At 41.8% G+C, this 17,073-nt stretch overlaps 2 protein-coding genes across 3 annotated transcripts in view; one reads left to right on the plus strand and one right to left on the minus strand.

Moving 5' to 3' along the window:
* The window catches only part of LOC139182974 (uncharacterized), a 165,494-nt gene extending 163,715 nt beyond the window's left edge, over positions 1-1,779 (minus strand). Inside the window, exons 1-3 of the mRNA XM_070788698.1 lie at positions 1,738-1,779; positions 1,253-1,631; positions 620-715 (exon numbers count right to left, since the gene is read on the minus strand). Coding sequence (XP_070644799.1) covers positions 620-715; positions 1,253-1,631; positions 1,738-1,779 — 517 coding nt within the window. The remainder of the gene's footprint in view (positions 1-619; positions 716-1,252; positions 1,632-1,737) is intronic.
* The window catches only part of ZDHHC17 (zinc finger DHHC-type palmitoyltransferase 17), a 100,429-nt gene continuing 85,037 nt past the window's right edge, over positions 1,682-17,073 (plus strand). The window contains exon 1 of one of the 2 annotated variants that reach the window (XM_070788844.1): positions 1,682-1,870. In XM_070788844.1, coding sequence (XP_070644945.1) covers positions 1,778-1,870 — 93 coding nt within the window. In that variant the 5' untranslated portion in view covers positions 1,682-1,777. The remainder of the gene's footprint in view (positions 1,871-17,073) is intronic. The other variant, XM_019960209.2, reaches the window with a different exon arrangement.

A 17,073-nucleotide genomic window follows, 5' to 3' on the forward strand; every position in this document is an offset into this window, starting at 1 on the left:
CAAGTTAAACACATGTCAAATTCCACATACTCCCTTTAGTTCTCTAATTCGATCTTATCTACACTAATGGGACAAGAGGAAAACTGAATTGTTGTGGCAAGAATTATTTCTGTCCATGTTAAAATGTGTCTGAAAGCAGTTTGGAGCACCAAAAGCAGAACCCTAATTCTGTTTAACTCTGCATAATAAGTGTAGGAATCAGAACCAAAATTCTTGGTTTGGGCCAGGACCAAAACAATGAAAATCAGCTCAGACCAAAACGAGAAAAAGCAACTGTGCAGGGAGAACAGACACTGATAAAACCAGCCACAAAGTTAACAGAGATCCTATTTTTACCCCCAACCATGCAGCGTCTGTAAAATGCCATATTCACCCGGCTCCGAGAGATACTTTTCTCTTGCCAATGATGCCCAGACATACTTTGCTTTTTTCTTTTATTACTAGACTACCCAATTACTGAGCCGCCCTCTCCCACTGACAGCATCCAATCCCGGGTTACCCCTCTTTCCCAAATCCCGCCTCAGAAACAGCGTCCAATCCAGAACCGATCCCGCTCACCCAGACCCTACAGACCTCCTCTGGCGGGAACCTAAACCTCACAGAAGATGCTTTCTCCTACCTTTCTGAGCGGTATCCAAGCTTCCTCTGGAGTGCCCTCCCTCCTGATTACAAATAAATCTGATACTGTCGGATTGCAGGCTTCTTCCTGATTTGGCTTTAACACAAAACAGGTTAGTATCAGGATCCCTACGAAATAATGCTTCTTGCTATATCGTTCTCTGAGCAGTTTAGATTTTCGATTTTTAATAGCTAATAAATACTTTTCTATAACAGTGCCATCAGCACATTTCTAAAACCCAATCCCCGCTACCCACCATGGAGCCCTAATATCCGTTTAAAAATGCCTTTAGTCATTTTCTCTGGTTCGCATTTCAGCGAATTCAGTTTAAATAACTTCAGTTCTGAATTCCTGGATTACATTAAAATGTAGCAGATGGGGACGTGCGGGTTTTGAGGGCGTTCATTTTAAATGTGGTTATTCGTGATTCAAGACCGGTGACGGCAGTTTGGGATCATTTTAAAAAGGCTTCTTCAGGAAGAAATCCCAAGCTTTATCCGTGTTTTCCGGGGTGTCCCCCCCGGAAGCACCCCTGCGGGACGATCTTTTTGAGGGCGGAGGAAGGGGTGCGTCTTTCTTTTTCCAGGAGCGATGCACATCTGGATTCAAGCCTGAGCGTCCCAAAGCTAGTACCTGGAGCGGGGTGATGGCTGCACCCCAGGTCGCTGAGGACGGGTCCCGGGGGTCTCGGATCGGGACAGCGGGATTTGCTGGCGTGGGCTATCCCGACTGCCAGGGCCCCCGAGTCCCGGCTGCGCGGCTCCGGAGCCCTGCCCTCGTGGCTGCGCCGCCTCAAGATTTCCCACGTGAAGGACCGGGTTACCGGCTTGCGGGGCGGCCGAATCCCCCTGGGAGCCAGAGGCTCACAGCTGCAGGAGGCCAGGGCCCGCCCCCGCGCGGCGGCGCCCACGCCCAGAGCCTCAGGCCCGCCGGCCCCGGCGCAGTGCAGCAGAGCGCGCTCTCGCGCGGGCCGGCCCGACACGCGCGCACGCGCGCAGGGACCCGCGCGCTCCTAGGGGGCGGGGGCAGAGGGGGCGGCACGGGGGGAAAGGGAGGAGGAGGCGGCGACCGCGTCGCCTCCGGCGGGGCTCGCGCTCGCCCTCGCGCTCGCCCTCCGCCTCGCCCGAGCCCCGCGAGGGTGAAACGCTTTCTCCCGGCATGCAGCGGGAGGAGGGATTTAACACCAAGATGGCGGACGGCCCGGATGAGTACGAGAGCGAAGCGGGCTGCGTGCCCCTTCTCCATCCAGAGGTGAGGAACGGCTCCGAGCGCAGTCCTCGGCCCACGGTCCCCCCGGCCCTTCGCCCCCGGACGCGCGGCTGGGCCGTGGCCTGCGTGTGTGGGGTAGTGGAGCGTGCCGAAGTTGGGGAGGGCGGGCAGGCAGATCCAGGCCCGAGCGGGCTGTGAGCGGATAACGGAGGAGGAGATAGCGGGGCGGGCCCGGCCGGGGCGTGCTCTGGGACGCCGTCCCTGGCTGTGCCTGGAGGGCAGAGGTGGAGGTGTTGACGGGTCTCCTCTGTCGCTGCGCTGCTTGCCGGTCCGGTGGAGACGGGGGCCTGGTACTGGTTTGGAACCGCAGCTTGAGCTCCCTAGTTCTGCTCAAGCTTCCCCGCGGGGGTGGGGAGAGAAGGAAGCGCGTTTGGTTTTGATTTCTTCAGTTTCCCTTCACCAGAGTGAACGACCGTGTCTATTCTTCCCATTTGGCTCTCTGGAGGTGTGTAGAGTACAAACACAGTTTCTTGGCCAAAGTGATGTCCTTCCTGTTATGCCATAGGCAGCACCTCGGGGCACCTTGTTTTGGATGTCCGTATTTTAGCGTTTATCCTTAAACGATTAAAAAGAGAGGTCGAAACTTTTGGGAATGGACCCACGCTCACAGTAGCTTGTCAAAGTATCTTGTTTTTTCGGGGAGCAGGAGCCAGAAGAGGATAGTGCAACACGTTTTCCCATCACATGAGTATCTTCCCTGTAAGTAAACAGTGCTCCGCTCCAGGATAAGTAGCATTCTGTACGTGTTTATGTCTTAGTTTATAACTGAGGTAGTGCTCATTCAGGCCTGGAAGCGATTCTTGATGCATTCCGGTTTTAAATGATCCACAGTGATGTGCGGAGGGCAGCGGCAAAGCTTCCTGAAAAACTCGTATAGTTTTTATGAGCTTAAGGGATGAAGACAATCTCTGTGTTGTGGTAGGCTGAACAAACATGGAAGCCTCTAACTGGTTATCATGCATTAGAATGATTCTGTTTATTTCTGCAGTTGAGATTATACCCTGTTTATTGTTTGTTGTTTAGCGGTTAAGTCCGGTACAAACTTTTTTGCAACCCCTTGTACTGTAGACCTCCAGGCTCCTCTGATCATGGGATTCTTCAGGCAAGAATACTGGAGTGGGTTGCCATTCCGTTCTCCAGGGGATCTTCCCCTACCCAGAGATCCGACCCACCTCTCCTGCATTGGCAGGTGGATTCTTTATCACTGAGCCAGGAGGGAAGCCCATAGCATGCTTATATTACTTAGTAAAATATAAATACAAGCACTTACCCATGTTATATACTAATACTCATCACCTTCTCATTTGTCACTTTGACTTAATCAAAAACAGTGGGACAGTTCCTTAGGCATATACCTGGGCCACTCAGTGAAAAGGCTATTCTGTTCTAACAAACAGAGATGTACAATAAAACTAAACGTTCTTTTTTTACCAAATGGTAAAAAAAAATTCTCAGAATTGGCATTGGAGACATCTCTCTTTTAGTTCACGCTTCCGGCCCTAAAATTATATCAAGAAATAGACAAAGTTTTCAGAAGATGCGCTGAAAATGTTGCTAAGGAATATTTCTCATCACCTATTCCTGTGAAAGTATTTTTAAATACATAAATACTGATTCTGTGTGTTTTAACATAACTCTTCTCTCTTCATAAACTTTTGCTTTGTGAAGTAGTTCATTGTTTGGTACTTTAGGAATAATTTCAACAGGCGACAAATCCAGAGATTGCTTGGTGTAATGGAATGGCCTGTAGGCTTGAAATTCAGAGACCAGGCTTCAGGTTACCATTTAATTGACTCTTAACTAGAACATCAACTTCCTCATCAGTGAAAGTTGAAATACATGACAGTTACCATTCCTTTTTACTTGGCAAACACGGGGTTCGCTTAGTTTAGGTATTTTGAGTCTCAAGCTCATAACTCTTAATACCAGAGCTATGGTCCTTCTGCATTTTTCCTGTGGTTAGTTTTGCATTCACACCTGGTATGCGAAGAGCCGACACATTGGAAAAGACGCTGATGCTGGGAAAGATTGAAGGCAAAAGAAGAAGGGGGCAACAGAGGATGAGGTGGTTGAATGGCATCACCCACTCAACGGACATGAGTCTGAGCAAACTCCGGGAGATAGTGAAGGACAGGGAAGCTTGGCATGCTGCAGTTCATGGGGTTATAAAGAGTTGGATGTGACTTAAGGACTAAGCAATAGACCTGGGATATTTCTGCGTGTGTTCTTGGGCAAGCTACTTCTCTAAGTTTTAGGTTCATGATTTTTAATAATGGGATGAAGTAATAATTTTAATAAGCTATAATAAGGATTAAGTGAGAGTGTGTCCTTTTTTGTTGGTAAAGTAAGCAGTGTCTTCATTCTTCCTTGGAAAGAAACTGAGCAAACCTTTATTTGCTTTGGTGAGAAATAGGATAATAGTACCTTTAGCTTGCCTAACACAGACTTTTGGCTAGACAAACTTGGGTTCCAATTCTGGATTTGTAGTAATGAGCCAAGTGACCTGAGACAGGTTCTTAACCTCTTAAAGCCTCAGTTTGTTCATCAGAAAATGGAAATGCTGCCTAGTTCATTTGGCCTTAAGGGATCAGGCTTTGTTGAGCTTTGTTGAGCTTTAAGAACTGGCACATTGTAGGTGCTCAGCTAATGTTTCTCCTTTTTCCAACCAGAAGGAGAGTGGTGTTATATATTTATTTGATTTTGATAAATCGTTTAGAAACTTGTTTGGGTTTTAATTTAATGGAATAGGATCTTGCAGGAACAAGTTTATTTTACTTTTTATGTTCAAATTTAGCACTGTGTCACAAAAATTGTTTCTCACTATTTGTTGAATAGATCATTTGTGAGGTAAAGACAGTATTCCTTAAATCTGTTAATATGCAGACTGCTCACTGTTAAAACCTTTCTTAGGGGATTATGTAAGTAGATGAACAATGAACCCTCCTTTTTAGAAGTATTTGCTGTGAGAGAACCTTACTTTTCAGTTAATTAAATAATCCATTCATTTAGTAAGTCATTTAATTATTTGTTTATCTTGAGGCTTCGGGATATTCGTGATAAAGTCAATGTGAAACAGTATAGGATACTGGTTAAAAGCCAAGACTAGTGACAAATGGAAAATCTAGATTCTGCCTCTTACTGTTGTCATGGTCAAATTACATTTTATGCTTTTATGAAATTAGGTTCATAGTACCTACCGCTTAGAGTCCTTGTGAGTGAGAAGTAGAATGATGTTTATAAAGCAGTCATCGCAGATCTAGGCACGTAGACTGCCAACCAAATCTAAAGGGCCTTGGGCCTGGACGTAAAGTGAGTACTGATGCTGTTGACTTTTGTTTTCTGATGAGATAGACTTTTATTTTAATGGAAAAAATTAGAGGCTATTTGGAAAAAGATAAACTGATTATCAGGGGATTAGGGTGCTAATCCCAGCTCTTCTACTTTAGGCTAGTAGACATTTAAATTATATTTTGTTTCTTTGCTTTTAAGATAAAGAGGCTAGACTAGATCCTGTCTTCAGATTTCGTCAAACTTTAATGTTCTGATGTATGTTGTGATTTTTCAAGGTTGATAGGCTTGATCATCTCTCTGCGAGATGCATAGCACTGTGCTAGCTTTTATGGGTGAAAATGTAATGAATAGCTTCTGCTGTCCAGAAGTTAATAACCTAGTTGGGAAGATAGCCGAAACCAACTAACTGCTGAAAGAGGAAGTGTAGCCAGTTAGTAAGTTTGGATTCCCGTTATCTAAACTGGTTAACTTAAGCGGAGAGATGGATACCATACGTTGGTCTGTAGATCCAGCTGACTTGCTGTCTGTCACCAGCCTTCCATTTCACTTGCTAATACGTCCTCAGTAAGCCATCCCTGCTCTCTCATATGATGAGGCCATGATACTCCCTTCAGGCAGAGCATTATCATAAGGGCTCTCTGTTTCAGCAAGAGCTGACTTAGAGCTTTGAACTCGATTGCCTAGATTACGTAGAACTTTCATCTCTTGATTGCTTCCTTTTGTTTTCTTTCTCAATTTCAAAACTTCTGTTACTGCCTTTTCTCTAGTGTCTCGTTGTTTTTAATGCTGAATTTTCTTGCTTCACATTACATTTGTGTATATTCATGTCTCATTTTTTCTTTGTTTAGAGTATTAAACTGAAGTACTGAAAATTGGTTTTCTTTTTCTAATGGGTTACTGGCACATTCTTTCCCTTCAAAACAGGTCTTTCTGTCAGTCTTTAGGATCTGATCCCTTTTTTTATTCAGCAAAAATTCAGCTATAGGCCATATACTTGTAATTTAGATTTAAAAATACTATACCTTAAGCATAGTAACCACTGAGTCAATATACATAAAATGAAAATGCAACTGATCGGTGACCTCATAAACTGTGGCAAAGCCAAAATTGAAAATTACTGATCTGTAGAACAAAAAAATTGCAGTTGATTGTGAGAAGTGCCATCTTACTGTTTTGATCACTGTTTTTATTTAATTTGTGAGACTTATCCCAAAAATTTTTATTAAGAGTGGACTGACTGTTCAGTAGGTAAGTATAGGAGTGTATAGGTTGCAAGTGCTTCAGTTCAAATCCTAGTTTTCCACTTGCTACCCATGTGACTCTGGGCAAGTTCCAGAGTACTGTGTTCCAGTTTCCCAGACTAAAATGGGGACATAATAGCTGCTGTGAAGATTAAATGAGAAAACGTATATAAAGTTCTATGTCTGGCACTTGGTAACACAATGCATGTTAGCTGTTAATGTTGTGATAAGTTAGTAAAGATAAAGAAAATTGGTTGTCTGGGGTTTGAAGAGAGGATGGGCAGGCAGCTTTTTATTATAAACGTTTCTTTGCACTATTTAATTTTCTTAAGGGCTTCCCATTCTCTCATAGTTCAGTTGGTAAAGAATCTGCCTGCAATACAGGGGTCCCGGGTTTGCCTTGAGTTGGGAAGATCCCCTGGAGAAGGAAATAGCAACCCATTCCAATATTCTTGCCTGGAGAATCCCATGGACAGAGGAGCCTGACAGGCTGCAGTCCATGGGCTCAAAAAGAGTTGGACATGACTTAGCAACTAAACCAACACCAAGGGCTTCCCAGGTGGCTCAATAGTAAAGAATCCACCTTCCAAGCAGGAGACATGGGCTTCAATCCCTGGGTTGGGAAGATCCCCTGTAAAAGGAAATGGCAGCCCACTCCAGTATTCTTGGTGGGAAATCCCATGGACAGAGGAGTGTGGTGGGCTATAGTCCATGGGGTCACAAAAGAGCTGGACATGACTTAGTGACAAAACAACAACAATTTTCTTAAAGATGTGTGCTTTGATCTAAGAGGGTTTATTGAAAAGCTAAGTATGGTCTTCATGCTTTGATAGACCACAGAGTAAGTCATTATAAAATAACAAAAGATCAATTGGCGGCCTTCAGGCCCCTCTGGATAGATGAAGGTGCACCTGTGAGTGTGTATTTTGTTAAAATTTTAAATGCATTGTGGACCTCCTTTCCTCTAGAGAGTATCTTGAAGGGTGTCTTAGGGTTGGTTAGTCAGTTAAGGTGTCTTGATGTAGACTTTAACAGATGTAGTCTTTAACAGAACTCCCAACAGGCACGTAATCCTTAAAGATGTTATTTCAATATCAAGGTTATGTGAAATTCTCTTTCAAAGCATCATCTATTTCTAATATTATTTTATAATTAGATTCTGTTACAGATAGATAATTTAAGAATAAAATATCCAATAGTTTAAACTGTGGAATTTAAAAAATTGATTGAAGACAGTATTGTATTTACAAAATTTGCACGTAAAATTCTCACCCAGTGCAATAATTATACATTTGTAGGATGATATCTTCTGTTAAATTCTCCTTAAAATAGAGCTGCTGCTGCTAAGTCGCTTTAGTCGTGTCCGAGTCTGTGCGACCCCACAGACGGCAGCCCACCAGGCTCCCCCGTCCCTGGAATTCTCCAGGCAAGAACACTGGAGTGGGTTGCCCTTTCCTTCTCCAATGCATGAAAGTGAAAAGTGAAAGTGAAGTCGCTCAGTTGTGTCCGACTCTTAGCGACCCCATGGACTGCAGCCCTCCAGGCTCCTCCGTCCATAGGATTTTCCAGACAAGAGTACTGGAGTGGGGTGATATTGCCTTCTCCTAAAATAGAGCTATAGGCAGCTAATTTGAAAGTAGAGTGAAACTTGAACTTTCTGTGAGATATTATGAAAAACTTAATTTCCTGAATTATAGAGGGTTAACAAAATATTTTTTGTTTTTGTCTCAGTTGTTGATTTGCCAAATGAATTACTTTGACTTTTTAGGGTTAATACATATTAAATATGATAGAATCTTTCTTTGATAAATCAGAATATTATAGTGTCTTAGGCCCGTTTTTCTGATTATCGACAATTATTATCGAGGAGATGGAAACAGTAGGGCTGAGTATACCTGAAGGGTTTTTTTGTATATATATCAGATAACTTATGTTTTTTTCTCAGTTGTTTTATACTAGGAACAGTCAACTGAGAAATATTAACTAATGTTTGAGAAGTTACTGTACCCTCGTTCAGGTTTTTAGAACAACTTTCTAATTATGAATATCTATTAATTTATGAAAGATTTAATGAAGGATGAACAAAATCAGTGACCAGAACTATTCTCATTCTTGTTAAAATAAATGAATGGATGAATGAATGATTGAATGAACAAACCGTTCTGTGACTGAAGAAGTTGCTTGTCGTGTTAGTTAGAATCCTTGGACTGCAAATGTCACCAGCCTTTTAAAAATCTCCTTGGGCAAAAAACGGAATTTCCTCGTTCACATAGCCCACACTTGGGATGCCAGCAGTGCAGCTGAGCTCAAGGATAACTGGAACCTGAGCCGAGAATGACACCAAGACAGTCTTCTCTCTCATCTCATCCCTGCCTTTCAGCTTCATTTTCTCCTTATGCAGAGTAGGTTCTGTATTCTCTGCAGTGGGGACATGGATGCCAGCATTATATCTAAAATCTCAGCTAACCATTAGAGAGGGACTGCATGTCTTCCTCATTCCACACTGGAAAGTGGAATCAGGTCATCCTGATTTAGTTTATGTGCCCACTCCTATGACCATGGGAGAGAGCGTAAACTTGGCCAAGGTTTCTTGCTTGGAATCAGGGGAGGAACAGTTTCCATAAAGAAGGAATGCTCCAGGGAAACTTTCTGTGCTCTGTACTCTTAATGTGAAGAACTGTTTATTTGCTTTGTTCCAGTCTTCTAGTTTTTTACGTACTTTGGGACTCTGTAATTACACTGCACTCATTGTTAACAGTAAATGTTCTAGTTGAGCTACTGAATAGCATTCTGCATGAATAATCCAGACTACGGTTGGGAAACATTCTCTGTAAAGGCCAGATAGAAAGTATTTTCAAGTTTGTGGACTATGTAGTCTCTGGAGCAGCGACTCAGCTCAGTGGTGATTGTATGGAAGCAGTTGTAGGCAATATGGGATTGAATGACTGTGCTGTGTTTCAATAAAACTTTATATATAAACTTAGGTGCTGGGCCAGATTTGAATTATAGGCTCTATTTGCCAGCCCTAGATCTAGATAATGTGTAAGAACTCCAAGACATTTATGTTAAAATATATATTTCAGTGCATTAAATCCCATTCACTGCTGGTATGCAGTAACTTCATCTCCCATCAGCCTGGGAGATGGGTTGGGTAACATAAGAATGTGTGTGTCTGTGTGTGTGTGTCTCTCTGTGTGTGTGTATTAGAACCTTAGGGAGGACTTTGTTAGAATACACATGCTTCCATATACACTTTTCAAAGTTTCTAATTTAGTATTTGGGTTTGTGGTACGTATGTTTTGAAAAACTTTCAGAGGTGATACTATAAACAGTCCTATACTTTATCCTCCCCTCTCTGACACACACTTGATATGTGGGGAAAGTTTTATTACTTGTTTTTCTTTTTTTGTGCAAGAAGGAAGAAGGATGCTAACTTGAGATTTAAGGTATAAGGCATTGTATTGTGTGCTTTTCATGTTATTTCCTCAGTCTTCTGATAATCACAAGTGTAATTGCTAACAGTTATCAAATTATAACTATGAGCTAGCCACTGCCCTAAGCAGTTTTGCATATATGTTCATTCATTTAATTCCCACACCTTTTTAAATACATCTTTTACAAAGGAGAGGATTGATGCATAGAGAGGGTACTTGCTGGTAAGTAGCAGAACTGAATTTGAATTCAGGGCTTCCCTGGTGGCTCAGAGGTTAAAGTGTCTGCCTGCAATGTGGGAGGCCTGAGTTCTATCCCTGGGTCGGGAAGATCCCCTGGAGAAGGAAATGGCAACTCACTCCAGTATTCTTGCCTGGAGAATCCCATGGACGGAGGAGCCTGGTGGGCTACAGTCCATGGGGTCACAAAGAGTTGGACAGGACTGAGCAACTTCACTTTCACTTTTCACTTTCACTTTCAAGCTGCTTAAATCCAGTTGCCCCTTTAGTTTTGTGCAGCAGCCTGTGATAGTGATGATACAGAATTGATTGAATAGCTGGCTGTGATGGCAAATGTCCTCGATATTATAAAAAATATTTTTAATAGATTGATTTTTAGAATAGTTTGAGGTTCGCAGCAACATTGAGCAGAAAGTACAGAGAATTCCCATATACCAGGTGTCAACAACTTGCACTGGAGGTGGCATGCTTGTTAGCCATGGAACATGCATTGACCCTTCGTTATCATCCAGTCTGTACTTTACTTCCGGTTCTCTTCTGGGTTTTAATACGGGTTTTGACAAATGAATAATGACCTGTATCTACTATTACAGTATCACACAGAATAGTTCCATTGCCCTGAAAATGCTCTGTATTCTGTCTCCTCATCCCTCTCTCTCTGCTAACTCTGGCAACCTCTGATCTTTTTGCTGTCTCCATAGTTATCCCTTTATCATAATGTCATGTACAGTTGACCCTTGAACACATGGGCTTGAACTGTGTGAGTCTACTTCCGCATGGATTTTTTTTTCAGTATTAAATATTACAGTACCATGTGCATCTTGTGTGTGAATCACAAGCTGGAATCAAGATCTCTGGGAGAAATATCAACCTCAGATATGCAGATAATGCTACCCTAATGGCAAAAAGCAAAGAGGGATTAAAGAGCTTCTTGATGAAGGTGGAAGAGAAGAGTGAAAAAGCTGGCTTAAAACTCAACATTCACAGACTTAAGATCATGGCATCGGGTGCCTTCACTTCATGGCAAATACATGGGGAAACAGTGGTAGATATTATTTTCTTGGTCTCCAAAATCACTGCAGATGGTGACCACATCTATGATGTTAAAAGACGCTTGCTCCTTGGAAGAAAAACTATGACAAAACTAGACAGTGTATTAAAAAGCAGAGACATTACTTTGCTGACAAAGGTCCGTCTAGTAAAAACTGTGGTTTTTCCAGTAGTCATATAAGGATGTGAGAGTTGGGCCATAAAGAAGGTTGAGCACCGAAGAATTGATGCTTTTGAACTGTGGTGCTGGAGAAGACTCTTGAGAGTCCCTTGGACAGCAAGGAGATCAAACCAGTCAATCCTAAAGGAAATCAATCCTGAATATTAATTGGAAGGACTGATGCTGAAGCTGAAGCTCCAATACTTTGGCCCTCTCATCGAATAGCCAAGCCATTGGAAAAGACCCTGATGCTAGAAAAGATTGAGGGCAGGAGAAGAGGGTTAACAGAATTGAGATGGTTGGATGGCATCGTCAACTCAATGGACATGAGTTTGAGCAAAGTCCAGGAGATGGTGATAGACACGTATGTCCATACTGCTTGGTATGTTGCAGTCCATTGGGTGGCAGAGTCAGACATGATTTAATGACTGAACAACGAACAACAATGTGCATCTTACAGTTAGCAGCATCTTTGATTCTGAGGAATCCTACCTCCAAAGTTTAGAATAGCAGTTGGCACAGAGTTAGCTGTTACTGTTCTACAGTCTTCCCTTTCTTTCTGCTGTTCAAGATTATGAGAGAGAGAATTGTTCAGCGTTGTTGAATCTGTTTCTACCTTGGAGGTTTTATCTCCCTTCACTGTGATTATAAATATGCATTAATCTTCATTCATAATTCTGTAATTTTTATAATCATGAATAAAATGTAGACATTATTTTCTAAGGAAGTTTTGCTTTCGATTTAACACTTGATATGATACTTGTTATTTCCTTACTTGTCTCCTTTTTTCCTGAGGATAATTGAATGTTGTTGTCTAGTTGCTAAGTCCAACTCTGCAACCCCATGGACTGTAGCCCACCCGGCTCCTTTGACTATAGGATTTCCCAGGCAAGAGTACTGAAGTGGGTTGCCGTTTCCTCCTCCGGGGGATCTTCCTGACTCTGTACCCGTGACTCTTACATCTCCTGCATCAGCAGATGGATTCTTTACCACTGTGCTACCTGGGAAACCCTACTGGTATCATACAGTGTTATAAAATTTACACTTTTTCTGAATACACTTTTGCCATAGTTTCATCTTAGCACATAATGATCTTTCCCATTATAAAATGTCTAGATCTGCCTTATCCAGTCTGGTAGCCACCAGTGGCTTGTGGCTATTTAAACTGATTAAAATAAAAATTTGAGTTTGTCAGTTATATTAGTCACATTTTCAGTGTTTTATTAGCCACGTGTGGCTAGTGACCAGTATTATAGATAGCACAGAAATATAGAATATATCAGTAATTGCAGAAAGTTATATGGGACAACACTGGTCTGTATGGTTTTTGTTTTAATTTATATCTTTTAAAGCTATTTTTTTAACCACATAGCTATTTTTATTGAGACATATTGTATTTATAAATTACACATTTTAAATGTTTTAAGTTAATGATTTTCTTTGAATTAAAAAATTTTTATATGGACATAATTACAGATTCACATGTCATTGGAAGAAAAAATGCAGAGAGATTCTGTGTACCATTTTATATAGCTTTTTCAAATGGTAACACCTTGCAAAATTATAATACCACATCCGAGAAATTGATATTGAATCAGTGAAGTTACAGGATATTTTTATCACCAGAAAGATCTTTCATATTGCCTTTGTATACCCATACCAATCTATTCTCCCATGTCTATAATTTTGTAATTTTAAGAATTTTTAAAAATGAAATCACGTGTGTATTCCTGTGAGACTGGCTTTTTTCATTAGATTAACAGTTTGGGGATTCATGCAGGTTTTAGCATGTATCAGTAGTTCATTCCTTCCTGTTACTGGGTGGTATGTGGATATACATCCGCATTGTTTCCAGTTTGGGGTTATTATAAGTAAAGCTGCTTTAAGTATTTGTGTAAAGATCCTGTGTAAACGTTAAGTTTTTCATTTCTCTAGGATAAATACCTAAGAGTACTGTTACTGGGCCATATGATAGTTGTATGTTAAAATTTTTAAAAAACGGTCAGACTGTTTTCTGGAGTGGCTGTACATTCCAACCAACTTAGTGGTGTGTGAGTAATCTGATCTCTCTGCCTCCTTTCCAGCATTTGGTGTGGTCACTTTTTAATTTTAGCCCATTTTAATAGGTATGTGATGGTAAGGCATTATGTTATTAATTTACATTTCCCTAGCAGCTAATGGTGCTGACTTTGTTTTCATGTGCTTATTTGCCATCTATATCTTCCTGGGTTAAATATTTCTTTGTATCTGTGTTAGTTTGCTAGAGCCACCATGATAAAACATCACATATGAAACGTCTTAAATAATGGAAATTTATTTTCTCATTTATTTAGTTCTGGAAACAAGGAATCCAAGAACAAGGTTGGCAGGTGTGGTTTCTTCTGAGGTGTCACTCTGCTTAGCAGATGGCAGCCCTCTTGCTGTGTCCTCAGCGTGTCTGTTTCTGAGTGTGTACCTATCTCTGGTGTTGGCATGTCCACATTTTATCCCTGGAGTAGAAAATACCCATTCCAGTATCCTCCCTGGAGAGTCTCATGGGCAGAGGAGCCTGGCATGCCCATGGGATCATGGACAGAGGAGCCTACAGTCCATGGTGTCGCCAAGAGTCGGGTACGACTGAGCGACTGACAGGACGCCAGTCACGCTGGACTAGGGCCCACCTTGATGACGTCATTTTAACTTGACCAGTTAGGGCTTCAGCGGATGGATTTGTGGGGGGACACTGCTGCTGCTAAGTCACTTCAGTCGTGTCCGACTCTGTGCGACCCCATAGACGGCAGCCCACCAGGCTCCCCCGTCCCTGGGATTCTCCAGGCAAGAACACTGGAGTGGGTTGCCATTTCCTTCTCCAATGCATGAAAGTGAAAGTGAAGTCGCTCAGTCGTGTCTGACTCTTATGACCCCATGGACTGCAGCCTTCCAGGCTCCTCCATCCATGGGGTTTTCCAGGCAAGAGTACTGGAGTGGGGTGCCATTTCTCCTATATATATTTAAATTTTGATTAATTTCAGTTTATAAATTTTTCCTTTTATGGATTGTGCTTTTGATGTTAAGTTTAAGTTCTCTTTGCCTAGCAGTAGATCCAAGAGGTTTTTTTGTTGTTGTTGTTCAAACAGTTTATGGTTTTACTTGTAACATTTATGTTTAAGTTCAGGATCAATTTTGAGGTTTTTTTTTTTGTATGAAATGTGAAAATTAAGTTGAACATTCCACCCCCCCCCCCATAAATGTCCAGCTGCTCTAGCACCATTTGTTGAAAAGCTTATCATCCCTCCATTGAATCAGGAGAGCATATTTGTATGTTTTCATTTCTGGGTTCTGGATTCTGTTTCATTGATCTATGTATCTGTCTCTCACCTAGTACTACACGGTCTTGATTGCTGGAGCTATGTACAAAGTCTTGAACAGACTGCTTCTTTGTACAATTCCTTTTTTTATTTTTGAAATTATTTTAGCTGTTTTAGTTGCCTTTCCATATAAATTTTGTATATGCACTCAGTTGTGTCCGACTCACTGTGACCCCATAGACTGTAGCCCGCCAGGCTCCTCTGTCCATGGGATTTTCCTGGCAAGAATACCAGAGTGGGTTGCCATTTCCTCCTCCAGGGGATCTTCCCAACTCAGAGACTCCTGTGTCTCCACTTTACCACTGAGCCACCTGGGAAGCCCTGCATATGAGTTTTATTAATAGAATAGTGTTATATATACATACAGAACATCTTGCTGGGATTTTGATAGGACTTGCTTTAAGTTTATCTCTCCGTGTGGGGGAAATTGACATCTTAACCGTTTGTAGTCTTCCAGTCCGTAAATATGGTATGTCTGCCTATTTATTTAGATCTTCTTTGATTTCTTTCATCAGTGTTCTGTGTTTTTTAGTATAGAAGTACTGCATATGTTTGTTTATGGTAATTTCTATCCTCTCGTGCCCACTTACGGCATCTCTCCAGCAGTTCTCTATTCATACTTCTACCTCATCAGTTTTTGACTCTACCAGATCATTTCTACTAGCAGTCATTTCTCCCATCCTAAAAAAATCTGAAAACCCAAACTGTGTTTTCCTTTGATTCCTCTTCTTTTCTGCCTACTGCCCTACTTCTTTGCTCTTCCTTGTATCAAAACTCCAAAGATTTGCCTGTGCTTGCTGTTCCTCGTTTCTTTCCTTCCATCTTTTCCTTAATCAGTTGTGGTCTGGTGTGTGCCCCTACCCTGTTAAAGTAACAGGAAATCTATATTGCTACATCCAGTGGTTGACTTGGTGACTTTTCAGCAGGATCGATATTCTAGATAAATTTTTTTCAGTTTGCTTCAGGGAAATGCAGATGAAAACAAGATAAAATTTAGTACCCATCAGATTCCTCCAAAATTAACCTGGTCAGTCTAAGTATAGTATAGTCATATGGTAATTCTATTCTTAATTTTTTGAGGAATCTCCATACTATTTTCCATAAGTGACTGTTTCCGTTTACAGTCCCACCAACAGTGTACGAGGGTCTCCTTTTTTCACATCGTCTTTGACATTTATTATATCTTGTCTTTTTAATAGTAGTCATTCTAAGAGGAAATGTAAAGGGAAGAGTATAAAATATATGAATACTGTGATTACAGACTACCTAAAGATATATAAATATTTGGGCAAATAAAGATTATATAGCACTGTCAAAGGAAATTTACAAAATTAGGTTACATTAAAAGCTAACACATTTTAAAAACACATGAAAGTGAAAGAAAGTGAAAGTTGCTCGGTTGTGTCTGACTCTTTGCAACCCCATGGACTATATAGTCTATGAATTCTCAAGGCCAGAACACTGGAGTGGGTAGCCTTTTCCCCTTCTCCAGGGGATCTTCCCATCCCGGGGATTGAACCCAGGTCTCCCACATTGCAGGCGATTCTTTACCAGCTGAGCCAACAAGGAAAGCCCAAGAATACTGGAGTGGGTAGCATATCCCTTCTCCAGCAGATCTTCTTGACCCAGGAATTGAACCAGGGTCTCCTGCATTGTAGGCGGATTCTTTACCAGCTGAGCTATGAGGAAAGCCCTAAAACAAAACACATACTCGTCAAGGTCATCAAGAATAAGTAAAGTTTGAGAAATTGTCATACCCAAGAACAGCCTAGGGAACTGTGACAACTTTAATGTGACACCCTAGATGGAATCCTGGAACAGAAAAAGGACATTACCTAAAAATTAAGACAATCTGAATACAGTATGAAAAGTGAAAGTGAAGTCGCTCAGTCTTGTCCTACTCTTTGCGACCCCATGGACAGGTTCCTCTGTCCATGAGATTTTCCAGGCAAGAGTGCTGGAGTGGATTGCCATTTCCTTCTCCAGGGGATCTTCCCAACCCAGGGGTCTCCCACATTGCAGGCAGACGCTTTACTGTCTGAGCCACCAGGGAAGCCCTGATATAAATAAAGTATCAGTTCAGTTCATTCAGTCGTGTCTGACTCTTTGCAACGCCATGAATTGCAGCATGCCAGGCCTCCCTGTCCATCACCAACTCCCGGAGTTCACCCAGACTCAAGTCCATCGAGTCAGTGATGCCATCCAGCCATCTCATCCTCTGTCGTCCCTTTCTCCTCCTGCCCCCAATCCCTCCCAGCATCAGAGTCTTTTCCAATGAGTCAACTCTTCACATGAGGTGGCCAAAGTACTGGAGTTTCAGCTTTAGCATCATTCCTTCCAAAGAAATCCCAGGACTGATCTCCTTCAGAATGGACTGGTTGGATCTCCTTGCAGTCCAAAGGACTCTCAAGAGTCTTCTCCAACA

This window comes from Bos indicus, chromosome 5 (assembly GCF_029378745.1).
Source record: "Bos indicus isolate NIAB-ARS_2022 breed Sahiwal x Tharparkar chromosome 5, NIAB-ARS_B.indTharparkar_mat_pri_1.0, whole genome shotgun sequence".
Taxonomy (NCBI): domain Eukaryota; kingdom Metazoa; phylum Chordata; class Mammalia; order Artiodactyla; family Bovidae; genus Bos; species Bos indicus.